This window comes from Bacillus rossius, chromosome 8 (genome assembly GCF_032445375.1).
Source record: "Bacillus rossius redtenbacheri isolate Brsri chromosome 8, Brsri_v3, whole genome shotgun sequence".
Taxonomy (NCBI): domain Eukaryota; kingdom Metazoa; phylum Arthropoda; class Insecta; order Phasmatodea; family Bacillidae; genus Bacillus; species Bacillus rossius.
In genome coordinates, this window is record NC_086336.1 from 3806105 (window position 1) to 3833477 (window position 27373).

Sequence of the window (27373 nt, forward strand, 5' to 3'; positions counted from 1 at the left end):
GGAATCATGAAAAGTCATAGAAATGAGATTTTATTATAAAATGAAAATTACAATCAATTAAAATTTAATCATTCATTATATCAATTTACTAATACTAAACACTTGGTTTTATAACTTGTACATACCTAAGTAGTTCTAAATAGAGAATAAATTTAACACTATACACAGAGGATAAATTCACGTCAATTCCAAATGATTTTATAACCAACAACATTTCTTTTCTGGGAAATGGGTCTGAAATGCATGTATGAGTTGTAAACTTTGTGATGGTAATGAAAGTCCTTGATTAACGGACAGGTTACGTTCCCAGAAATAGTCGGTTAATTAAATAATGTTTTCTCACAAGAAACAATGTTAAGGGGCCCGCCTACCCGGGCACACATACGGTGTGCAGAGCTTCAGGAAAAACAACGCGATTTCAAAACTACACAAGATATCCGAGTGGGCTCTGCTTACGAAAAGCATTTAAGAGTTCGCTGAGGACCGAAAAGTACTTTTGATTTCGGATTATGTTTTTAAACTGTATTTTTAGAAGAGTCAAAATGGCTTAAACGCATGTTTTCAGAGTAACTTTTAGGCGTAAAACAACCAGTACAGATTCTTGAAAGCACTTAAAGGACTTGCATTACACCTTTATCTTCATTTTTCCGCCATATAATGTAATGGTCACCGCTCAAATTTAACAGTTATCCTGTGACGACGAGAAGACAGCGCGCCAGTCCAGAGGAGACACCGCGCTAGAAGCACCAGCGAGCGTCGCGCTTATCATCCAGCCTCACTGACACACACACACCCCTGACGAGGCGGGCCCCTTAATGTCTCGCGTTACATTCCTAGACCTTCCAAAAATGCCTGCTTTTTGTAATTTGACTACATCAATACACACTAAAATTCTAATTAGGTAAGTATTCTAATTTTAAGAAATACAACCCAGTATGTAATGAATGGTAGAAAAACTTTACAGCTGGCTTGTAACTCACCAGGCAGTTTTTGTTGAAGGGGTGCAGGCTCAGCCTTATGCGTAGCCATTGTTGCACAACAACTATGTAGAATCAAACACACAATAAGATATCACTGATTGCAACAAACTGTAAGAACTTAATCTGTTTGTTCAGGATAAAGACACCTCGAACACACCAAGCCTACAACAAAGGACTAATGGCTGGCTACAAAACTGTTTGGAATAGAATGGCTTGTGTACATTAACATCCGGAATGTCGGTGAACAACCTGCTCAGATTTCTGTATCATAACGGGATGCACGGGCTGAGTTGCCACGCATATCGTAAATATTAGTGCCACATGCTACCCTCCTTTTTTTTACCAGGGGCGGGAGAAAAGATAATGCAGACACACTTTAAAATGTTGTGTCATCCTTCAATAACCATACATGCAAGAATTATTCACATTCGCGCAGTGCAGAAGTTGGATACGAGTGTATATACAGTCTATTCAAGAAGTACCAACCCCACCCGTTCGAAGTTCTGGCTCAGAAATATCTGCAGTTAAAAGTTTGGTGGCTGTTAACCAAATGTCCTCTTTAACAGGTCTCGATAACTTACCGTGTAGAGTCATCAGGAGACCTAAACTTGATTCACTTTTACCTTGAAAGGGTGTAGGTTTATGAAAATAGACGATTAACGCCACACACACAACATGAAAAAGCATGAATCAAAAGTTAGAAGGCTCACCTCTGTACAGGCTGTTGCACTAGAACAAACAACTGTATATTATTCACACAAGGTGATCACTAAAGTTTTATCATGTGGTACAAAATCTAAAATAAAATGAAATAAAATCACAGTCTATACATGGCACACAACTTCAAGTCTTTGACTCGTTACACACTAAATTGTGACTTTACGCGCCCTGTTCTAATATCCAGGCCTCCAAGAAATACAAAAAGTTACAAGACTCTGCAATTTCAACATGCATCAGCTTTTGACAAGACAAATCAAATTCAACTTACTTACCCTGTCTAGAGAGTACCAGGTAAACACATGAATATGCTTATTTTAAAATCACTTAATTAAACGAAAGGACTCAACTGAAAGTATAATAAACTATCATTACAAACTATCCTTCAAAATAAGCATTCACAGATCATTACAGACTGCACCCATGAGGGTTGACGGTAAGTCCTGCAACAGCACCACCTAACTTATACAAAATTCAAAACTGGTAAATATTTGCTATTAAGTAAATACAAAATGTACAGGCTTGCATATGCTATAGGAGGCTAAACATGCTGATCGCAACAAACAAGAGAACATGCAATAAAATATGCTTTACACATTTTTCAAAGGGACCAGCCCTAAGAGGTACATTTCTTAAAGGCTTTAAAAGCCAAATTGAAATGAAATTAAAATGCTAACTTACATCATGCACCATCCTCGCATTGAATGACACTATAGCCAAACTTCAAATCAATGCATCAAATCCTGTCGCTGGTTCAAGCTGACACTCAAGAGTCAACAAATACACGTGAAACAAATCTGTTCATTGGTTTCTATCTGTAGCACGCAAGATGGGCTACTTAAGGGGATTGGTGCAGGACAAAAACCAGTCATTCGTCAGAATTTGTTGGAAATGAGCTTAAGTGTTTCATAAATGCTTGTTTATTACTACTGTATGGCCAGCCAGCACGTATATAAGCTAGCGGGTGAGATTTGGCAAGTTAGTGGCGAGAGAGCTTCTGTGAGGGGAGGTTGTCGAATGTTGCAGCTCTGAGGCCTGCCATCTAGCGGGAATCTTTCGAAGGTCTTCCACAATATCGCCTTTCTCTCTCTCTCTCTCTCTCTCTCTCTCCAACACGGACACCCAACCAGCTCCTATCTTCGCTTCCCATCTCGCACTATCCTTCTTTCTCGGATCAGGTAGCCGCACTTCCCCGCGTAGACTTTCGTGTTACTCCAGGAAACCAAGACAACCTGTGAAAAAATTGTCCAAAGCTGAATTTTTGTACTGTGGTAGAGTTGACTATGCTTAATAACATACCGAAAGTTTACCGCTGAAGACCTTGTGCGTTATCACCGAAAATTTGCATTTAAGTCCTAGGTGACAGCAACTTGCATCAGTCCATTAAAATGCTACCCATTTATACAGTTTTTAATTTTGACTGTCCGTAAACTTACCAAAATAATATAGAAACTGTAATACGCCCATTAATGTTAGAAAAAATTTAAATTTTTAATATTTAAGATATGATATAAAGCGATTAATTCACAACATATATTTATTTTATCTTTTCCACCCAGATAAAAATACGATTTACACCGATTTGAAGAGCCCAATAAGAAAAAATGTCTAAATAAATGTTTTTAATTAACCTTTTAGCTTTAAGACAGTATATTTATCAAGAGTCTAGCATAATTAGTTGCCTCATTAAAGCTGCCCGAGCGTTGCAGTGTACTGCGGCCGTACTGATCTTTCACGGCCGGCGGGCTTTGAAACACGCTGCGTACTGCGACACTCAATAAACTTGGTCTTATTTAGGAATTACTTAAAATATATTTAATGCATATGATAGGGTGTATTCATGTTACATCTATTGAGATATACATATTCTTTTTTCTTATATGAATGATTTTTGATACAATAAAATTAACAATAAACAATTTCTGCTTGGAACTTGTAAATCAAAATTCTAGAGGACCTCTGGTTTTATATATGTGTGTTCGTATTTTGTTACAAAAATTTTATTATTAAAAAATATTTTAATACCAAAAAATATAATTATTTTTTATTTCTAATACATTATATTATTTTAGATCAGAACTGTGCAAAATTTTAATGTAGCCTATATTATAAAATATATATATTTAATTATATGAAATTAGTTTACTACATAACAATTGAAGAAAACGATACACCGTAAATGTGCTTATTGAGTTTTGTCACTTTTATAACATAATTCGTATGATAATATTATTTTTTTTCCAGAAAATAAATAAAACATAAGTTGTGTTGTAAAATGTATTGATAGAATTACATATTTAGTATTTTTTTTGTAAGTTAATTCATTGGAGTGCTGCGCCTAGCTTACTTCGTTGAATTGCTAGTGGCAAAGAGCGGTGGTGGATGTTTTTGCAAGAGTTTGACCGTATTTTATGACCCCAGCTGTGAGAGGGTGTTCGTCCCAGAAATCTTAACGGTCAAGGAAAATAGCCTTTCTCTGGCTGTAGTCACGTACGGGTCTGCTACTCGCGTAATATCGTCAGTTTATCACAACTTTCCGGGAAGTTCTATTGTTATTTATTTATAATTTAGAAATTAAAGAGTCGATCATACTAACATTTTTAACTAAGCAAATCGCATCCTGGAAGATTTTTATCTACGTAAGCAGCAAAAATCACTTGCAGTTAGGAAACTTTTATTCTTTCAGAGTAAAATTCAGTCTGGAATTACCATACATTAAAAACCTTAGTTTTCTGGAGCAAAAAACGTCCTAGCACGAGCGACTAACACTGCTGCACACACACTACGCATCTTGAAATACATCAGTGGTCAGACTATTGTACCAGACACTCAAAATATACACATTTAAACCTTTAAAAAAAAACACACAGACAATATTTATGAAGTGATTTTGACGCTACACTCAATATATTTATGTAACATGTAGTCAAATTTCTATAAAAAATATATTTTTCTTACCTTTTATGATTAAAATTACCAATTTAATAATAGGACGTTTAAACATTGAGGTGTTTATCACAGTTTCCATGTAGGACATTCTTTTATATTACTTTGGTGCCATAATGAGAACCGGCTTAAAAAAGTATTAAAGTTATTAAATTTACGAAACATTTTTGTGGATCATTGTAGAAATTATCATTAAGGACTCAACTGCTCATTATTGGTGTGATCACCAATGTTACTAAGAAATGTTCATTCTACTACTGTACAAAATTTTTGCTTTGGGATAATTTTCCATGTATTAAAAATTTTTGTTTCTTAACAGCGAAATTCGTCCCGACCCGAGCCTACTTCGACAACCTCGCAGTAGTATACACTACGCGGCTCGGATCGCTTTAATGGTCAGACTAATTGTATGAGACACTTAAAAAATATACCAATTTAAAGATGAATACATATGCAACAACGTTTAATTTAAGCGATTTCCACGTTGGGCTCTTTAAGTTTGTGTAAGATGTATTTATATTTCCTTAAAATTGAAAGAAAGTGAATTCGTTAACTTTCATGATTTAAAAGGTATATTTTATAGAAACATGTTAAAACTTTGTGCTTTTTATCACTATCCTCAGATAGGGCAATGTTTCTAGATTATTTTGGGTTCCATACTGACGGTCTACTCCATAAAGTGCATTTGCAATATCCATTATTGTGGATCGTTGCAAAAAATTGTCATTTTGGACTTAAATGCCCGTTTTTGGTGTGAAACACAAGGTTTGCGGCAGTACTTAAACTTTTGACGTGTTACTAAGAAATTTTCATTCTACTACTGTACAAATTTTCGGCTTTGGGATAATTTTCCATGTATTAAAAACCTTTGTTTTTTCACAGCGAAATTCGTCCCGACCCGAGCCTACTTCGGCAACCTCGCAGTAGTATACACTACGCGGCTCGGATCGCTTTAGTGGTCAGACACATTGTACCAGGCTCTCAACAAATAAACTAATTTAAAATTTAAGAACTAAATCATGATCGTAAAATGGCCGCAATGGTGATTTGCGAATTTATGGAGAAATAAAAGCAGTTAAAATCTTATGTAGTTTCCAAGAGACATTATTACATCACCAATCATCTAAAGTAACAGGTTTACAAAATTTCAACATATTCAGTAACTAGTCAGTTTTTTTTTCAAATGTGTTAGTATTAACAATCTGGACCATATCTAGTCTGTGAGGTCTGTATTGTTACAGACTATCTGTATTCCGGTATTTGGATTTTGAAGCTACTTAATGATTCGCTTTCAATGTCTATTAAAATATACCTAATGCTAATTGCAGGAATATTTCTACTCGATTTCAAAGTTATAATTCCTGAACATGTGTAGCAGACACATTTCAATGTAACACTTACTGATTTTCGAGTTGTGTTGAGGTTTCACATGCATGGCCCCTGCTCTGGTAACAATGAGTCATCACAACCGGTGCCGTCTGTACGAGCGTCTTCACAAGTTATCCTGAAATATGTTCTTAAATATTAATTCAAGTGAATTCTTAAAATCCTACACACCTTATCTTAAGTGTCGTAAATGAATCGTTATATTTTATAAATCCATATAATATAGGAGCCATAATGGCGCGAAGCAATGGACGCGATACAAATAATATTTTTTTTTTACCAACCACTACATCAGTAAATATTTGTGGTTTCCATTCGCTATGAATTCAAGCATGTAACATGTGTACTGCTTCTTCAATTCGGCCACAGTTAAATGGGAGGCTCTGAATCACTGAAAACTCCTCAACAAAATCAACGATGAATCACAGGCATTACAACAAACAGTTGTCACAAGTCAAGTAGCCAATGAGCAGGTGACATTTTTCGAGTTCGTAGAGGATTGTTGAGACTATCCTACAGGTCAATGGCAACGCGCCCTTACGCGCATGGTTAATACCCCGCATGAGTAGAGTGTAAAGGCGTAAGCCTGAGACACATCTAGGTCCTCATCTAACTGCGCACACTTAGATTTAACTCAGGATAGGGTGAAAAATATTTACTAATTTTGCAGTCCTAACAGTCACCAACGAATAGCCAGCATAATAAATAAATAAGCTCACGAATATTGTTCGTGAATGAAGGCGAAGCTGATACTTTGGAAACGTTACCAGCAGATATTAAATAATTTTTAACTATTATTTACGTAGCTTACTTCTTAAAACTGCATTCATGTAAACTGATTTTGTGTGAGACTATGTTGAGTGTTTTCTGCTACATGTAGTTTTCTGAAAAAAGTCTATTGTGGCTTAATAAACTTGTTAACATTGGTGCCTGTCATGAAAAAAAACTCAAACGTAATTATACGGATACATGTTGAGTATAGTTAATGAATGGTTCACGCATTGCTGAAAAAACAAAAAAAAACATGTTTAAAATTTTACACATCTTTTTGTTGTCGCATCGCGTCCATCGCGTTGTACATACGCAACTCTGAAAAATAAATATATGGTAAAAAAAGCTATAATAAAATAATCTCTTATTTTTTTATTCTTTTTTCGAAGCGCTCTAATGGCTTTCGATAGTTTTGTTATTTTGTGTACTCTGCTTGGTGGAGGTTTCTTCTGCATTTTATTCCTGAATAAATCTTACGCTTGCAACAAAAAACATCTAGCTAAATCACTGTGCTAAATAATAACAGAGAATAACCATTCAATTATACGCCGAGCTAAACCAAACACGTTCTCTTATCTACTGAAAATGAGTACGTTGACCTTCATATCAGTTTCCCGCGAAATCCCGTCTCCTCTTCGTAAACAGCAGACAGCTGTGGCAGAGTGGGAACGAGCTGCAAAAAGTTTGGAAAACTGTCGCAAGGTGTCACTACTGTCCAGCGCGCTCCATAATTCCTCGTATCCGAGCTTGCACGCTGCTCAAATTTCTACAGCTACATTTTTACTTTAGGTCCGACTGCAATAAGCTAAAGACTAAAATAAAGTCAATCATTCAGCCGACATATATGTAGGCGTTTGAATTACAAATGAAAACGCGAATGTTATTAAATTCGCAAATGAATATCACGTAATTTCGTAGCAGCTTATTTATTAAAATTCAAATTGTAAATACGTTAAATTAATAATGATTACAGATAAAATAATGGTCACAGTCATATCTCCCGTGTCTGAAAATTTATCTGCGAATGTTTTACCACTGAATTCTTTATAGTTTTTTAATAAAGCTTGAATTTAAAAAAATTCCCGAAAATCAGCAATAACTTAATTAAAATAAAAAAATAAAAAAATAAATTTTACACCAGAATGGTTCAAATCTTCTCTAGCAGCTGAATCATTAACAAATATATTGTTTTTTTTAATTCGATGCTGGTGCACCAATCCCCTTAAAGTAGCAATTCAACTGAACATTATACTTATGGGCTGTGTTTCGTGAAGGTTGAACAGAGTGATGCAGCTGTATAGTGGTAGGATAAGTAATCAAGTGGTGAGCATGGAGAAACTAGTGGATGTGACAGTCTGTGTCCAATACTCTGGCAGTGCAGACTGCATGCAGTGAAACAGCAGAGGTTGGACCGAGTGTTGTTAAGCACGATGCCTTTAAAATATAGCTGGGCGAGATAATCCCAGCAGGAAACGGGACGGGATCAAGAATTATTTGAAGCCACAAATTAAAAAATTTCTATACTTTAACAAATGAAAATTGTGTCTCCTTTACTGTGTAGGCCCATATGTTGTGATTATAAATAGATAGAGGTAGGTTTATCTTCATGAGCTGTATATTTTATAATTGCAAAATTGAAACAAAGAATCTAATTTGTGTTATACGTAGTAACAAAATAAGCTCATGTTTACACTTTTAACTAGAGTTATTCACTGGTTTAGTTATTTTTAATGGCCACAATCTACAATTTTGCAAACACATTTACAGGTAATTTCCACTCAAATTGTAGCAACCCAGGTTACTGCCCTTCCCACTTGATAACTGTTTAATTTACAATTTATTATGTTATCTTATAGTAAATGCTAAGGTTAGTTTTCTTTGGTATAATGGAAGTAACAGCTTGTTATTCTTTCTAAGGAGAATTTTTGTGTTTAAAATTATTTTATAATCATAATTTATATTGTTTTATGTTTATTTAATGTTTCTGATAGTTATTTCATTATGAATAAGTGGTTGAACTAGATTTTTTACTTAAGTTTGACCTACTTATTTAGTTTTTATATGCATTCATATAATTATTCAGTATGGTTTATTTGACTTTGTAAAATGTGTGATAACGTAATTTTCCATTCTCATTTTTTTGGCATGGCCAGTTCTTTGTGTGAGGTTAGGCTGTTGGCTGATGCAATAGTTCGGTAAGTTGCGTCATCATTGGAGGGACATACATGTATAGGTTGTATGGTAATATCTGACGGGAGTCCTCAAATTCTGTGTGAAGTTAAAAAGAGATGGAAGGTGTGGGAGGAGGGCAGAGACGTGTGACCAAACGATGGGAAGCCGTCGAAGAAGGGGAAAGGTGGGAGGGGGGGGGGGGGGGTGTATACTTCATTATAATTGTAAGAGTAAATGTTGCAGCCAATCATAAGGCAGTATTTTGGGAAAGTCTCCAGCTAACTGAAATATTTCAGTGTTTTGTGATGTGCTGTATTTCGTCAGTCAGTGTCTGGACGAGGTACTGATAGGCCGCGTATTGGGCAGTGGCTCAAGAAGTATGCAGTTATGTAGTTGAATGAAGCATCACGCGGATGTGGTCCGGGCACCACCGTGTCAGATCAACATTTTTTTATCATTTGGACTTTGCAATTAGAATTTTCGACCACAGTCGTCGGTAATCGCCCAAAAATAAGGCTTGGGTGATCGCGGCTTTGTTCCGAGGACGTAGTCCTGCAGCTTCATACCGTGAGTTTGTGTGTAACGACGGGACATTAGTGCAAACTGTCTTGTAAAGTAATAATTAATTATCTTTCGGTACCTGCGAATAGTCAACATATGTGTTATTGTGGAAGTCTGGAAAGAGGTTATGTGTAAAGGTTTTATACTCCAAATGTACTGTTTTGTGTGGTCGCAAGATTGCTCGCAAAATGACTGTGAATCTTCTTTAAGTATCAATAAAAATAAGTTAAAATCAGTTTGGTGTCCGAGACATTGTCCCAATACACTAATCGACGATAGTAACATTTTGCAAGAACTTATATATTTTTCGGCACCCAAATAATTTTTTTGCAAGTGTTTAATGTATGTCTACTTCAGACCGAATTGTGAGCTAGCCGAGGATGTTTGGGGTGTGATAGAATCTAGCACTTTTATTTAAGTTAACATTTATTTGTTTTGCTTTCCAGATGCAAGTTAAAAACATTTTTAGTGTCAAGAGATAAATGCAGCAAGGTGTTCAACTATTATGCTTCATATTTTGTTCATAGCATAAGTTCTCGTGTTTTTTTCTGGGGATGTCCACGTTCGTAGACTTTTTTTCATGCGTGTACTTATTACGAAACAAACATGGAACATGCTAGGTAGTTTGTATTTTCAATCATGGATGAGGTTCCTCCCACTATCATTTTGTGACATGTGAAATAATTGATTATTTGTTGTATGTTTTAGAATGCTGAATAAAATGCCTGTTTACGATTGTACCTGAGAATGTTTTTACATCACCATTACTAGTTTTAAGTTTGAACTGCTTAGAATGGTATGTTTTCGATCATGTGCATGTATAAATTTAGGTTAAACCACTGTTTGCTAAGAACAATTTAGGCATGACACATATACTACCACAGTAATTTCCCACCAGACGTTTTGGAAAATATACGTTTCAGTTTTTTCTCGAAAAAAAAAAATTGGGATTGTGGCCAGGTGTACTTTGAAGGAAAGAATTTAAAAGTTGCTCAACAAGGTAATGTTTTTTAGTGGAAAATTATTTTGCTTGTCAGGTGAACAAAATTATGAATAGCAATTTATAGCTCAATTTACATAGCAAGAAAAATGCTGAGAGAATGGAAAACTTTTGATGCACACCTTTTTCATTGGTTTTTATCTCTCGCAATCTCCCATCAACAAGATGCAAAACAAAATACGTATGTCATGCTATACAACCACCACCACACCACGTACAGGGATATAAATGACCTTTTTTCTTTCTTGAAATCAGTATCTTTTAAATAAAAATAAAAAATGGAAAAATATTATGAACATAACATGGCCATACAAAATTTTTTGTATCTTATAGTAATGGTTTTCTGCAAAATTGTTCTGATAACTTGAGCTTTCAAAATATAGCAAAGAAATATATTAACGTTGTTTGAATTTTACACAGCACAACATAAAGACGAAGTACGTTTGTAAAGAATACAGACGGTACCTTCGCCTGTGTGCTGCTGGTACTCTACGGTGATAAAGAATGTGTGTGGGGTGAGAAAGTCGTGAAGTGTCACCCCTGTGTTTGAATGGGAGAGGCCTGGTGATTTACACCCTGTTGGCTCCCACCCCCTCCATATGCCAAAATAGTTTTGGACCCTTCACTTGATGCACTTTCGGCTCTGGAAACAACTTTGTTGATCAACTATGTGAGCCTGCATCAAAACTGCACACGTACAGGTTTACTTATAACCAGCTTATAACTTACTATTAATCATCTAAAATCATATTAGTCTCCGAAAAGTAGAACTCAGTTTCTTAACATCATTTTTAGAGACAAGATTTTATGTTTTTTCCTTAGGTCAATTATGTTTTTAAGCAGGTGAAATATGTATTGTTTTGATGTCCATTCTGTTTATTTTTAAAGATAGTACATTATTTGACAAATTTATCATTAAAATGTTTCACAGGATTTATTCTACCAAAATAGTAAAATACTGACATGCAAAATTTTTATGATAAGTGAAAAATTGATCCAAGGCATTTCTTCAGAACAATAATAATTCATCAGCAAGAAATTTTGTGTTTGAAAAATGTAGAAACATAAATTGTTGAAAACTGATTCAATAAAAGTATCATCAAACTAAATTTTTTTTTAATCTATGTACACTTTGGTACAAACATTTTTCCTATTTAAACAAAAGATTAAAATTTTTTATTGAAGTGATTAAATGCTGCTTCATTTTATGATTTAACTTGTATTTTGGTGCTATATGGTAGTTTAGCTTGCATTTAGATAATATATGGAAACTGGTGTATATACATGCTTTTTGGTGTTACTTTGGTTTTATCGCAAATAACCATATAATCTTGTCCCTAGTAATTATGCACAAAACTGCAAAATATTAGTAGCTTTTTACTAATAACTTAATTAGTTACTCCTCTTCATCTGTAAATATATCTTCAGAGTTTTGAGAATCTTCATTGTCGGAAAAGCATATATTCTTCTGGAAAGAATAAACCATAAGCCACAAATGTCAGTTCTAGAGCATTACTACAAATAGGAAGATAGGACAGAGAAGTACTACATATACACTTATAACTTAGAGGCCTTACACAAAGACCATCAGTCTTTTCCCATTCTCAATAGAGGAATCACAGCCATGTGCAGATTTCATGCCCTCTTTTCAGCATGTTTGCCAAGCTAACAGCATTTATCTTTAATGGACGGATTGGCATTCAACCAAGCATTGAATAATGGGAATAAACAGTTGATATTGTCCACTCAATCCTGAGGAACGAATACGCTAGCCTGGGAAAAGACAGTTTGAACATTTCATTTGCAAGTATTTGTATGTCTGACTTCTATATAAGTTCCATATATTTTTATTTAAGTGTAAATACTGTTTTTTTTATCCTACAATATGGAATTTGTGCGCCTACATATAGCATATTGGCCTGCTAGTAACAAAGGACATTGTTATTGTAAATAAACGGTAGTAGGAATTAGCAGTTCTTAATGTCAGTTACAGTTCAAATTTTTGCCTTGTTTGATATACTTACATGCTCATTATAAAATTGCAGTACAATGTATTTAAGATAAATCTTAGATAAGATAAAGGTCTTAAAGACATAAAGATAAAGGTTTTAATTTCTTTATATAAAAGCTTGCTGCCATAGAAAGACAGCACGTATTTATCCCTAAATCATTTCAGTATTAAAATTAAATAAATAAATAACCAATGAACAGTGCTACGCAAAATAAACATCTGGACATTTCATGAAACATTTGTGTGGGCCCATGCTGTTAAAAAGGCCTACAAACAAGAAAGATTTCCACCCACAGTTCACTATCATGGATTTGCAGACAAAGTGTATATTTGTTACAAAACTTTTTAAAATTACTAAATTTCCTTTCCAGACATACGTTAGTATTATAATTCAATAAATTATCAACACTTATTACAAAGACTTATTCAGTCAAACAGTAAATGCTTAAGACCTAGACGTATTTAAAGATTTTACATTTTAAATAATACAAGTTATGGGAAAGATATAGTACTACTGATATTTCAGGATGTGGAGAGTGGAGAAAGAATACAACAGTGCAAGCTATGGAAGAAACTGGGATTAAAGAAGTGTTAGTAGGTAGAGTGAGGAGTACGTATGAGGGAAACAGAAGCAGTGTGAGAACTAGAAGAGGAATGACGAAGTGGTTTAAACAAGCTAAAGGAATGAAGCAGAGTAGTGCATTGCCCCCATCACTATTTATTGTAGTGTTGTAGAGAATTATGAAGAGAGTGAAATAAAAGATTGGAGATGGAAAGATGATGGCCTTGCTATTTGCTGATGATTTGATGGTGTGGGAGAAAAGGAAATTGAGGAAATGTGGTATGAGATTCAGCACTAAAAAGAATAAAAGTGATGGTCATGACAAAGAACAAAAATGGAGTTCTAAGATGCATTGAATTAGGTGGTGTTGAGTTAAAGTTAAAACAGATAAAAACCTTCAAGTATCGAGGAAGTGTATTGGAGGAAATTGTTCAGAGAGGACAAAAAGGATATGCCTGCTACAGGTGTGTGATAAATTTGGTATGGAAGAGGGAGGTGCCATTAAAATGCAAACAGGCGTTGTACAATACTTACTTAGTGTCCACAGTCACTTATGGAGCAGAGACTTGGACTGCAGATAAAGAATAATGATGCACGGAAGATCAGAGCAATAGGAATGGAGTTTGTGAGGAGTATGTTGGCAGTTACGAGGCGAGTCAGGATCAGGAATGAGACTGTGCAAGCAAGAGCGGGAGTGAAGGACTTGAATGAGATCACTGAAAAGGCGAGACTGAGATGGTATGGCCATGTGCAGAGAATGCCTAGGAAAATGATGGAGTTGACGTACACAGTAAGAAGACTCCAAGGAAGACCAAGGAGATGTGGAGAGCATGAGAGAGGAGAAGACTGGAAGAGTTATAGATGAGGAATGGTGGAGGTACAGAGGAAGATGGAGGCATTCTATTGTTCTGACCCGGCAACTGGCTGGAAGCAGCTGATGATGATGTAATTTTAAATAAAATTATAAAAAGGAGTTAGTGAATTGTATATTCAAAATCACGTATAAATTGTTATTTATCTGTCAACTAAACGGTGATATATGTTTTACCAGATCAATAATATATCTTAGGAGATATGCTTTAACCAGGGGTGCCCACAAGGGGGGGGGGGGGGGGGGGGGTTAAAAGACGAGAAAAATGTATATATTATTTACATAATTATAGCTTCTAATGTGAAAATACGTTTCTGGTGCTTTGATAATTGAAAGGGATCTTGTAAATCAAATTGGCAACCCTGCACTTTCCTCAACAAAAGCAGTTTAGCATCTGTCGGTTCAGGATGGAAATATTACCTGATATGACCAAAATTATTATTAGAAAATCAGTTTTAATTATTGCAAAATGTGATAAAATATAATACTAAAAAAGTATAATATTATAAAATAATTGAGTAAATCATTGAGAAAATGGCATAAAAAATTTGGGGGGGGGGGGGGCCATCATTAGGTTAGGGGGGGTGAGTTATAGTGTTTGGGGGGGGGGGGGGGCACCTCTGCTTTAACAAACAGTAAAATCTGCAACAAGGATCTGACCTTTTGTTAGTGTGTTACATTTAATATATGTTAATGTAACAAATAAAAAAAAAATTATTACCTATTGGTGTGTACCACTGCAGGCCTAGTTTATTCTATTCTTTTGGTGAAAATTACATCACATATCCTTTATTCTATTAAAAACATTGTGCATATAGTTGGCTATATTGTAGTTATATGAATGTTGTACTTTATCACATAATGTCCGAACACATTTCATCACAAAATTTGGAAAAACCATGTGATGCAACAGAATATTCCATTGTTTTTTGCTATCTGTGGAAATTAAAGTATACACAACTGTCTGGAATATTTTAGGTGCAAATTGTGCACAGGTTTTAATTGTTCTTCAAGTTTGCATTTAATTATTTCCATGCAAAACATTACATCAAAGATATGGTATTAAGTTATTTTTAGTCATAAATTGTGTTCAAAGAAAGCAGATACATGTAAACTTAAGGCAGCGTAATGAGTATGTACTTGTACAATATCAGCTACTTCTCCCAGCATGCAGTTTGTACATGAGGTCACAGGACAATCATTAGTCCGATACATACATCAACACAATTCAGGAAATATAAAGAATCAAATGATGGCATCTGAAACATTGAACTCACATGATTTTGTGAAAGCAAAAAACCAAAATCTGAATGGTGGTCCAGGATTTAAACCCAGTCCCTTCCATACGTGAATTCAGTGATTTACCACTGAGCCAACTCACATTTCTATCAAAATTTCTGTGAGAATAAGCTAACAAAGATGTGGACATTTTTGAAATTTTATTTTAGAGGGTCTAACATCAAAGGGCTTAAGGGGCCCGCCTCGTCAGGGGTGTATGTGTGTTAGTGAGGCGGGATGATAAAAGCGACGCTAGATGGTGCTTCTAGCGCGGTATCGCCTCTAAGCGCAAGGCTCTGAATTGACGCGTAGTCTTCTCGTCGTCACAGGGTAACTGTGAAATTTGAGCGGTGACCGCAACATTATATGGCATATAAATGAAGATAAAGGTGTAATGCAAGTCCCTTAAGTGCTTTTAATAATCTGTACTGGTTGTTTTACGCCTAAAAATTACCCTGAAAACATGCGTTTTAGCCATTTTAAGTCTTCTAGAAATACAGTTTAAAAACATGATCCGAAATTAAAAGTACTTTTCGGGCCTCAGCAAACTCAAAAATGCTTTTCGTAAACATGCCCCACTCGGATATCTTGAGTAGTTTTGAAATTGCGTTGTTTTTCCTGAAGCTCTGCGCACCGTGTGTGTGACCAGGTAGGCGGGGGCCTTAATGTGGGATGGCTTTCAAGCCAAAACCAAGTCATTAGTATCAGTCTGGGTGGTGTAATAGCTAGCTGATAGCATGTCTAAACCAACCAAACTTAAACCGTTCTCTTGGAGGGTTTGCAATATTAATGACACCACCAGATGGGAGGGCACGCGGACTCGGTGGAGACTTTTTGGTACAGGGCTGACGTTACCTGTGTGGGTGCACAAGTCAATTCCCTCAGACTATTCCCAAGTAAAGACCAGGCCCGCTCTGAGCGTCGGGCACCCTACACAATAATTAAGAGAGCAGTTGACTACACATGGGCTTTCCAACCTCGGTCCCTAAAGTTGTTAAACCTGTGGTCGACCAAAAACATAACACACATATAACAATTAGAAAATGAAACAGCTTAAAACAGCTATAACAGAGCGTAATGGGTTTAAGGGTGGTCTGGTATTCTAATGTGCCCGTGCAAAGTTTAAGTCATAGTTAATTCAAAAGCCCACAAAACCGAATTAAAATAATTAAGTTGAATAGTCTACCATTCAAAGTAGGCATCAAGGAAAAAAGTGAAAAGGTTAAATAAATATTTAGGAATACCAGATGTAACTTGATCAGTGAAAGCAAGGTTGAAGTCCTCTGGTTGGCATTCGGTTAAAACTGAGGGAAAACTGCGCCCAATGGCAGCAAGAAAGCGTCCGTGCGCCAAACCAAATGGTCATTTGGTTAACTATGAATTTGTGCTGAGGGCGAAACAAAGTTTACCCTTGAATAAGCTACTTATAATAAATATATGGCCCGTGCAAAATTTATTCTTACCAGTTTTGTCATTATTTAAATCTGAAAAGAAAATACATAACACTTTGGAGCAAAAATGAAAGGTTTACAATAGTAATTAATTATTATTTAGGTGCAAGGCACTGATTATACGTGATGTATTTAAAGCACATAAAAAAACACACAGATACATATATATATATACGTTAGGGTGATGCTTAAAAGACCAAAAAAAAAATATTTTTATTTTTGCTGTAATTCACCCCACCATTTTGTTCTACCTGATGAGAGAAACAAAATATATTTTTTTCAATTTTTTTTTGGACAATTGTTAGGGTTGCTACCAAGCTTTGAAGTTATAAAAAATATTGCAAAATTAAAATTTTTCAAAAACAAATTTTTTTTTGTAGGGAATTAATATTTTATTATTACAACCCAGTTGTTTGTGGTTGTTCAGTATAAAAATGTTATTTAAACCTAATTTAAAGCATAAAATTATCTCTATTTGGTTTTTAATTACATAATAAAATAACTGGAAAATGGTAAAAAAACACAATTTGGCAAATAATTCTTTTTATTTTCATTTCCTTACAAATAGATATCAAACATGGTCTTGTAATACTGTGATAAAGTGTCTGAAATTATACATATTTTTTTAGATTCTTAACGAATAGTATAAATTTTTGTTTTAACGTAATGATGCAATAAAAATACGTACAGAGACAGAGTCTTTTAAAAACTATTCAAATCAAACCTAACCAACTGCTAAAGTCCACTAGGCAGACAACAATGTGGATTTTTCGTAGTCTGGATACTTCTGCCTGAATGATTTTACAAGTAATAAAATGTACTGTTTCTGGTCTTCATTAAGAGTAAGAATTTTATTATATTCTTGCATAAGGGACACTCCTCTCTCTGCAGTATCATTTACTACCTTGAATGACTTCACTATTTCTTTCATATTGACATATTCTTCATCTTTATTCCAATCTTCAACTTTTTTTCCAATAAACTTAGAATCAATTCCGGCTATGGAAAAGAATTGTTTTGTATTACTGCTGACAAAATCCTCCAGCCCTTTCTTATTAATAGTGTCCAGGTCAACAGTGATGTGCTTTGGAGAGAATTCAGCTCCTTTATTCAGTGCTTCCACCATTTTTTTCTTTGTTGCATTTGCAACGTTATCATCAAAAAAAGATAGAACAATCAGTTCTTCAGAAATGTACCTTAAATGGCCACAAATTTTGTTCAATGCCTTTTTTGCTAAAACACTGTTGACTTCCTCATATTTCTTCATCTCTTTAAGGAGCTAAACATGCTGATGGAACTTGGAACCAAAACTTTATGTAAATAATTACTGAGAACATACAGATCTCAAGCAATCCTTTTTCTTCGAGCTTCGTCAATTTAAATTGTTCTCTAAATAAGAATATTTTCAGAGAATAAATTGATTTGGCCATCCATCGAGCACGGTGAAGACCTGCAGGCTTCTTAAATGATACACCTTTTTCTGGAACTCCTCCTAGAAATATTATGCTTAGCTGCAACAGTTCCTTGTAGTCATCTCTTGGCTGATATTCACTTAGTTGTTTTTGAGAAAAGGCAATTATTTCATCTTTAAGATTCTTTATCTTGCCCATAGATTCTACATCAGTTTCAATTGTTAGATATTCTTCTTTATTGAGCGATGACCAACATTTCTGGAATCTCTTGAATAACAAATTATCTGGTCCTGAAGAAGGTCCTAATTGGTTTTGTATGATGGATTCGAGCATTATTTCCATAATATGGTGCCTACATGGTAGCCAAAGCATTTCTTTATCCATTTTCTGTTCAAGTAAAATACAAGCCCCTTTGCGTGATCCAGTATTAGATGCAGTTGTATCAAAACACATACTCTTCACTTTATCAATTATACCCTAGGAAACGAGAGAGTCATAAACTGCTGATGCTATTTTTTCACCCTCTCCAGATTCAAGTTTTGGTATGCAAAGGAGCTGATCCACTCCTTTCCCTGAAACTAAAACTGGAAGACGATCGACTACTTCCTGTCCTGTAATATCTTCTAACATTTTCCCATCCCAGTGCACAGTTAAAGGTACAGCAGCTGAAAACTCCTTTTTTATATATTCTGCTATGCTCTGTCTGCATTCAACTCGCTGGCGGCATATAGAAGAAAGATTTAGATTATATTTTGCAGGATCACATCCCAGCCGATTTAAAGTGGATGTAAGGACAAGAGCTGCTTTGCAATCGCTTATTTTTGCAACATCCAAGCTTGTAGTCAATTCTCTGTTAAGCAGCTTTTTTCTTCCTCTTTTCTTTAGTCCTATGTTTTGTATTTCCCCAGATTTAGATGTTGAAGGCCCCTTAAAGTCACTGTCGTAATCATGTGAGGATTCATCATCGGAAAAAATGCTAGGAATTTCTGATTTACACGTGATTGCCTTAATACTATCACTTTCTTTTGCCTTAAGCACCTCCATTCGAGCCTTTTTACGCTCTTGCTCTTCTTCCTTCTTGGATAGTTTCTTGTCAATGCCACCTATTTTCCCTGGACGTCATTTTTCACGCTGCAACACTAAAAAGTCTCTATCTTCTTGAATTTGAATAATTTCCAGTGCCTTTGCATGCACTACATCAAATAAGTAATCTAAATTGTAATTCCATGTTTCTTCTTTTAGTCTTAATACTGCTGATCTTTTAGATTTGTTTTTTTTTATTTTTCTTCAGATTCTGCCACTCTTTGAATAACTTTTCTACTTTATCAACATGTTTATGCTGTCTGGTAGGTATCCTAGCCTTATTCCAAACGGCTAGCAAATCTTTAGAGGTCGAATAAGCAGCTTCACAAATCTTTTGCCTTACTTGTTATTTATAATAAAAAAAATACGGACAGTAATTCCCGTTTAGATGGAAGTTTGGTATGAATGAACGTTTCAGACATCTGTCCGACCAACCATATTTCTGTCTTTTTCCTTGTAGAAATTGCAGAGTTTTTACTATGTTCCATGGTAAATACTAATAGTTATAAAATTAGTAACCATAAATTATATGACTTTTCAGTTTAAATTCATAAATTTGCAGCCTACATTGCTAAAAACTTTTAAAGTAAATAATGTTTTTTAGTTTGTTGTGTAATTATTTGGTTTACTATTTAAACAATGAATACAAAAACACTTACTATGAATTCACAAACCAAAATCACTTTCAATAAGCAACTTTAAACACACACTCACAATCATAATTACTTTTAAAAACACTCTGGATAAGCTACATGAACAACTGCACAGATCAGACAGGCACACTGCCCAGACAGGTACTGACAGGCAACTCACACATGACCTCGGCTGTGGGTTGGTTGGAGGGGTGTAAAGGGGGGATTTTGAGGAGGGGGGAGGGGTGAGGTTGCTTGGAGGGGAGTCTCAGCACGACAATGTTCCCTTTAATGTGTAAAGTGGTGGTTGGTTGCTCAAGTATTTTAAAATTACTTATTTCCTTATATTAAAAATTCATGTGCTGCAATATTGGTAATTTTATAAACTTAAAATGCTGGTAGCGACCCCTAAATTCGTTTTAAATACAGCCAAAAAAAAATTCTAGACCATTATACATGTGGGAGAATAAAATGAGAGGGTGAACCATTAAATTTTTTAACCTAAATTTTTAAGCATCACCCTAATATACGTATACATACACACACACGTGCACACACACTTTCTCTCTCTCCCTCAGAGGCAAGAGGTTTGAAAACACTGCAGGGGTGGGGTTGGGTTGGTTAGATGGGGTGACAAGTCACATTGGGCTCACAGGAAGGGGCGTAGCCCCTTGTAAATGTTTAATCAAAAGCCCCAGGGAGGACTCATATTTATTTTGTGATTGTTATTATTATTATTATTATTATTATTATTATTATTATTATTATTATTATTATTATTATTATTATTAAGTTTATCAGCTCACATTGTAAAACATTTCAGAGCTTCGGGGAAAACCAAATTTTTTTTGAGACTTATAAATGAGATCCTATGTACAAAGAGTTTTATGAAAAATGCTAAGCACAAAAATTAATTTAAAATTGTGTTACATGATTACAGGCTCTTGGGTATTGCTAGAATAGGATTAAAGTATAATTTGGTCACCTGCAATAAAACTTTTATAAACCTTTGACCATCGACCATCAAGAGTTACCCTAGGCAAAAACACTAAATCAAGGAAGCAAAATTATTTACATAGTAACTCCCTTAACTAAAGGGAACTTACCAAGACGTGTTCTTGAAGGTTTTCAAATGACTCGTCATGCTTGCTATCTCTGGGAATAGCTGGCAGAGTCTCTTGTGGTTCCTTATTTATGTTTGAAGAAAGAGTTAGGAAATTATAGTAGTACGAGTTGAAAGAAACATTAATATTTTTTGTTCGTTGGTCAATTTCTGTTTTTGATGAGGCTGGTTCGTCAGGCGAGCATTCACCAACATTGAGAAGTGATTGTGATTCGTCAACTTTTCTTTTGCGTGAGACTGTAGCTGCACTGCTTGAAAAATAATTGTTTGCTACTTGTGGGTTCTTATCTTCACCAGGAACTATTTCCTCACAGTATTTGAAAAATTTTGGTTTCACAAATTCACTTGTTTTAGTGAAATTTCTTTGTGTGCCATTGCATTTTGGAGGACAGTGTTCCTCATTAACATTTGAACGATCTGGTTGAATACTGTGTCCTTTATCCAAAGATCTTGCTTGAGGTAAATTTCTTAAATATGTTTGAAATATCTTGCTTTGCGGTTCTCTTGTTTGCATGGCTTTAGGTTTTATTGGTAGATCATTGCCGTATAGATTCTGAAATATTTCAGTGGCTAAAGGAGTTGAGAGCTCGCTAGAAACATCAGCTTCTGATGAGTCATGAGGGTTGTGATAAAACTCTTCTCCGTCAAAATCGAATGACAGAGAGCTTCCTTTCCCAACACTCTCCTGGGTATTCCTAAAGTGGTAAAAACAGACATTAATGTACTGGAAACTGCAGTTCTGAATACTTTCTAGGGAGTTAAATATTTGGTAATAGGTGCACAATGTGGATATGCCCATGGGAATTTTGATTCTGAAAGTTTTTTCACAGCTGTTAAAAAAAACCCCAAATAGTATCAAAAAGTGGTAAATTGATCAAAAGGGGAGAAAGTCATGTTTCCTTAACCAATGGTTTCACAGGTGCATTTATCCCCTTTATTTTATTTTATACAGCACAATTTTAGCCTCACAACCACAAAATACTTTTCAAGGGAAACAAAGACAACTAGCCAAGAGCACTCCAAAGGACATTTGACCACAGCCCATTTTTGGGATTATATATATATATATGGATTGTGATGAAACCGAAATAACAGAGAAAAGCATGTCTTTACACCACAAAACACCAAAAAGTGAAAATTCAGTGCTAAAACATTGCTTATTGACGCAAGAGCTGAAACAGCCGAAATCACGCAAGAACTAAACATACATAATTAAAAGAAATCTTTGATAAAAAAAAAAGTCTTGATAAATCATACAGCCAAATACTCAAACATACGTCAAGTAACAAAAAAAAACCTGACCGCATGAAGTTTTTGGATGTCGTCGGTGCCGTAAGTCTGATCAGTAACCCATTTTCGACGAACAAGATGTCGACGAAGATGGTTTAACTTTAGTGCAACACTCACGCAAGTCCACGAACAACGTAAACCCTGTTCCAAAAACAACCCACAACGGAAAGAAAAAAAAAAAAAACACTATGAAAGTAGGTATTAGAAACATTTCAATGTTGAAAACAATTGCCAAACCTATATTAAAAAAATGCTCTTTTTGCCAAATGTTTTGAGCAGTCATTTCAAGAGCATGAAATTATTGATAACATCACCAATGAACTCAATCTTACGCAAGTGAAAGTGAAAAAGCTTCGAACCAAGCATAACACTTATGTTGCTACCTAAGTTTGTTTACGATTCACAAGTTTATTTTGCCGCTGAGAGTGTCTGTGCTGGCGTAGCAATGTTCTAGCCTGGTCCCAGCCTTCTCAGTCGCCCCAGCTACGACACACGCACACAGCCAATGAATGCACAGTGTGCGGGAACGGCTTTCCTTTTAAACTTAACCTACCTGTATATAGAGATGGGAAAATATCGCGAATCCGTATTGCTTTAGGCTGGGACTCACAGCATTATGTTTGCTCTAACTTAACATTTGCTTTCCAATTGGCCTTTCTTTTTTTAAAGAGAGTATTTTTGTTCTCGTAAGTTAGCATTTCCTGATTCGCTTACTTCTCTCCTGGCTGGGCATCGCTCGCTAGCTGTCTTAGAGGGATGGGTTCCGAATAACTATGGTCCGACAGTGCGAGGATATGAACATTTGCATTCGAGCCTGTGCCTTGCAAGGAAACAACGAAAGTGCCACCCACTTGCACCTATTCCACCTTGCACGATGGCTGCCAGAGCAGTTTGTATCGCGTTGCGCTGCACCAGTGTAAATTTAAAGCAGCCATTTTTTAATTGGCCCTCCGAACTCACCATGGCAACAGAAATCTCTGTTTTCCAACCAACTGACTCGTGAAGGCTGAAGAGTCAGGCAAATGCTGATCGTGGTTCTTTTTACAAATCCTTTTTGAAGGTCTTGGTAGTGACAGCTCATAGGCTCGTTTAATAGTTTCAAAGCTGTAAAACATAACAATTCCCAACAAAACACAATTAGCTGATACCACAGTTGTTTTAGTTTGTTAGTTGCAATTTATTGTAGGAATCTAAAAATGCATCATCCCTCACAGTCAACATATTTAAAACCAAATGTTTGAATGCAAAATTATGTAGTCCTAGTGTAATAGCAACTTACATATACAAATTAGCTAACAACACCTGGCTTTTCTCACACATAACGTATATCAGGATAGTTCTGATATATGTAACACTGTAAGAAAAGTTTGTAATCAATTCCAAACATCCTTTACTTAAGCAATACACACAATAAGATGTGAGGTTTATTTAACATTAGATTCATAACAAAACAGTTCAGGGTTGGAATTTAGTAAAGGTTTACTAGTGCTATTATGAGATGTTGGTTTGTAAATTGTTTAATGATAGAATATGATTTAATGATAGAATGTAAATACAAAACTAAGTCACAATGTATTCGCACTTCATAATCAGCTTATCCATTCTTAAAGACAAAATATAATATTTATTCTTTCCAAAATATACTCTTAAAAACTGGGGAGGGCAGGGTCTTGCAACATTACATATTGAATGTGTTTCCAGCTCTCTGATCAACGTCTTTACTAGTATTCTTAGTTTGTTTTTTGTTTGTTCATTACACTTTTATTGTCGCTTGCGGCAGATAGGAGCGTGCTCTCGGTGTGGCGAAGCTGGGGTAAGGAGTGGACGGCCTCTTGACTAAGGTAGTACAGGACGTCCCAACCCGGCCAAACTGTAGGGACTGCAGTTGCCGGTCTTATCCATTGCGAGTGACGATTCTTTGCTTTGTTCTTTGTTTTGGCTTACTTTTTATTACTGTAGTAATTATTCTATCCCATTGTTTTATTAATTGTTTATTTTTGTATCTCTATGCAGTGGCGTAGCCAGGATTTGTGTTTGGGGGGTGTTAAGAAGCATGGCCCCCCCCCCCGTATTAAAGTGTGGGGTCCGGGGGTCCTCTCCCGGGAAAATTAGGATTTTAAGGTGTAAAATAGTGCTATTTTAGCAGTTTTCGGTACTTATATTTAAATATTGTAATGGTAAAAATTTTATTAATTTTTAATATGAAATTTGTTTGAGTAATGAATAAGAAATTTAATTGAAGATTTGGTGCTGGGGGGGGGGGGGGGGGTTGAACCCCTAAACACCCTCCCCCCCTGATTACGCCCCTGTCTCTATGTTTGCTGTACATGATTTGTCTCATTCCATTTTGGTGACTGCAAGTGTGCAGCTCACCTTACGTGTGTTGGCCAATTGCGGGTGTGCCTACTGCTGTGGATCCCCCCTCTGGCACCGGTACCGGCAGACGTTTGTGCATGCCTGAGCCTTACAAAATTAAACCTAAAAAAAGCTTGTCTCACACTTGCTCCAACAGACGAAGTAGTACTTGGATAAGAATATAATATTTTAGTGTCTTCCTGGGTGAAAAAAAAAAACAAAATCCAAATTGTTCAGATTAGCTAATATGCACTTATATTTATTTATCTATGAAAATATTTTTTTACTGAACTTACAAAAGAGTGGGCTTTTACTTACTAGGCAGTATTTGGTTGACCAAACTACATAAAACCTAGTTTTTTTCAATTGTCATAATTTTGTTTTACTCACTCTGCAGGTTCCTCAATCAAGCTTTCTATGAGCTTATTATCTTCTTGTTGAGATGTGGATTCCTGTGGACTGCTCTTTGCATGGCTGCGTTGAGCGACGTCCGATATGACCATCTTGAGCGGGAGCTGCCGAGACGGCTGGGCGGCCCGGAGCCGGGACGCCGAGGGCATTGGAGCGGTCGGCTGTTGGAAACAAGGCGTTCAGACTCACACATGCCATCACTGCTTGAAACAGAACTGACCACACGCTAAACCGTATATGAAAATAATAATTTAAGGTTTTATTTTTTTCAACATTAAAATTATTGACAAATTCCTTTAAAAAACTAAGTATGTTATTAATACTGTATAAAATTAATGCGTCAAAAGTAAAAAAAAAATGGCATCTCTGTGTACTGTTTACAATTTTTATGACATACGTAATTTTAAATACTAAAGTAATACATAAAATAAGAATTTATTTGTTTAGCAACTGATAATGATAATTTTAACAGAGCGCTGCCACGTGCCGGCCGAGTTCTCTGTACTGTCCGCAACATACCAGAGATATGCTACGCATGCGTAAACACATCCGTAGTGGGACATCCGTAGTGGGACATCCGTAGTGGGACAATTTTGTGCGTGCAGCCAGCGTTCATCGATTTATTAGACGTCACGTCAAAAAACAGTATCTTTAATGTCAGTGCATTACAGCTGGGGCCAAGATTGTTTTACAACAAAATTGCCCCCCCCCCCCCCCCCCCCCCCCCCCACCACCACCAATTGTGCTTAGTTAGGGTGGGAAACCAATTAGGGTGGAAAACAGTCTTGACCCCTGCTATTATGCTATTACACTTTATTCGACTACACTTTATTCCTTAACATCTCTGGACAACCAAAGGATCAGGTTGCTGCTACTATCAAGAAGACAGTAGGGCGGTGAAAACTGGATCTGGTATATCTCTCGTTGACAACAGTCTCAACTGCACTATTAGGTACTCCACAGCACGGCAGTGGCCGCCACACTGCACCGGCTACCTATTTTCATCTATAAAAGGAAACTGCTCAGGATCCAAAAGCACATTTTCAAATGCTGTTTTTAGATTAAAGAAAGGTAGGTCTTTAGTGTCGAAAAACACCATTTTTAATGATTTTATTATTTATTTTATGGAAAAGTCACTAATCTATAAATTTACTTTTTAATAATATGTAGCTATAACTATATATTTACAACCTTACTGACTTCTTATGTAGCTGACCTAAACATCCATTAGAACAGTAACTATTTGAAGTATGTATATAAACGTGATGGTTTAAAATGATTTCAAATCATGTCAGGAAGTAATTATATACCTTTTGAAATTTTTCTTTTCTTTTTACTAAGAATTTAAAATGCTCCAGAATTATCTAATATAAAATGGATCTCTTAAAGTGTAGTTATTCTTCAAAACCCTGCTGACTTATTTTAATGTAATTTTTACATACGTTGCTGTAAAATAACGTGTAGGTACATTAATAAAATTGTATGTTTTTCCTTAAGGTAAATACTTAAGTGTAAATAATATAAGTTTTTAAAATTTTAAAAAACGTCGTTACCACAATAAAGTTTAGCTATTCGTACTGTGAGGAACAAAATAATGATTTAGAGAATATAAACTCAACTGTAAAACTGGCCCAATGCCTTGTCGCAGTCGATAAAACCACTGCTTGTCTTTCAATATCGGTATCATTGTTATTTATTGTGCAATCAATCATATTATTGTGATCCATTACAGTATTAAAAAGAATATTATCACTAATAAATATAAAGTGATTTTTTGTCAAAGGTTTTAAACATATTCGGTTTCATTTAAATAATACTTAAATAGCACTTTAGAAAAACATTATTGGAGCACCGGTAACCGTTTATTAAACATTTTAAATTGTAAACAAGGTAGCCAACAGCTATGGTGAAATATGTTAATGTAGTGCATTTGCAACAAAAAAACCCTAAACTTCGCCCACTCCTTTAAAAGATCCAATAGTTAATAACCAAACAATAAATTTGTTTTCTTACAGAAATATAGCACAATTGTGAACACAAAATAAAGCTACATTTTAAAGCAACTATTATTAAATTTTAATAATAATAACAATAATAAAAAAAGTTAGATATTTCATGCTTATATTGACAACCGTGGGTGCTACCCAGAGATAAGTAAATGGACACACAATCTCCCATTTTTTAAATGTAGCTATACTAACCTAATTAACCGTCCAAAATCATTATTTTAATGGTTTTAGAAGTATAACAACACGTGTGTGTTTATTTGTTGTTTAAAACAGCTGTTCATGTAAACAATTTCTCAGCTACATAGGCGCCATATTGGTTAGTGAATGCCAGCTTCAAGAAGTATCGGTTATG

General features: G+C 35.4%; 1 protein-coding gene across 7 annotated transcripts; it reads right to left on the bottom strand.

The window, feature by feature from the left end:
• On the bottom strand, positions 1–27078 carry LOC134535499 (uncharacterized). 7 transcript variants are annotated; one of them, XR_010075629.1, is made up of 6 exons: positions 26632–26895; positions 24992–25173; positions 23207–23350; positions 20940–21651; positions 6045–12001; positions 1–2929 (listed from the first exon to the last, which is right to left on the bottom strand). XR_010075629.1 is itself a non-coding variant. In XM_063374634.1 (5 exons), exons 1-5 carry the CDS (start codon positions 26737–26739, stop codon positions 6136–6138), a joined length of 1158 nt encoding a protein of 385 aa, XP_063230704.1. In that variant the 5' UTR covers positions 26740–26860; the 3' UTR covers positions 3257–6135. The 7 variants fall into 7 exon arrangements, 4 of the variants coding, with proteins under 4 accessions (XP_063230704.1, XP_063230705.1, XP_063230702.1 ...); XR_010075628.1 differs by having other exon boundaries at positions 6045–6147; positions 26632–26860; XR_010075630.1 differs by lacking the exon at positions 20940–21651 and having other exon boundaries at positions 6045–6147; positions 26632–26860.
• Between the last annotated feature and the right edge of the window lie 295 nt (positions 27079–27373).

What these genes read in the sequence shown, in the direction of transcription:
- LOC134535499 (XM_063374632.1), bottom strand. Translation starts at nt 26,739, where the DNA reads ATGGATCACAATAATATGATTGATTGCACAATAAATAACAATGATACC. An exon ending in GGCATTGGGCCAGTTTTACA is followed by an intron (nt 25,174 to 26,631) that starts GTTGAGTTTATA and finishes TGTTTCCAACAG; the next exon opens with CCGACCGCTCCAATGCCCTC. An exon ending in TTGATTGAGGAACCTGCAGA is followed by an intron (nt 23,351 to 24,991) that starts GTGAGTAAAACA and finishes TATGTTTTACAG; the next exon opens with CTTTGAAACTATTAAACGAG.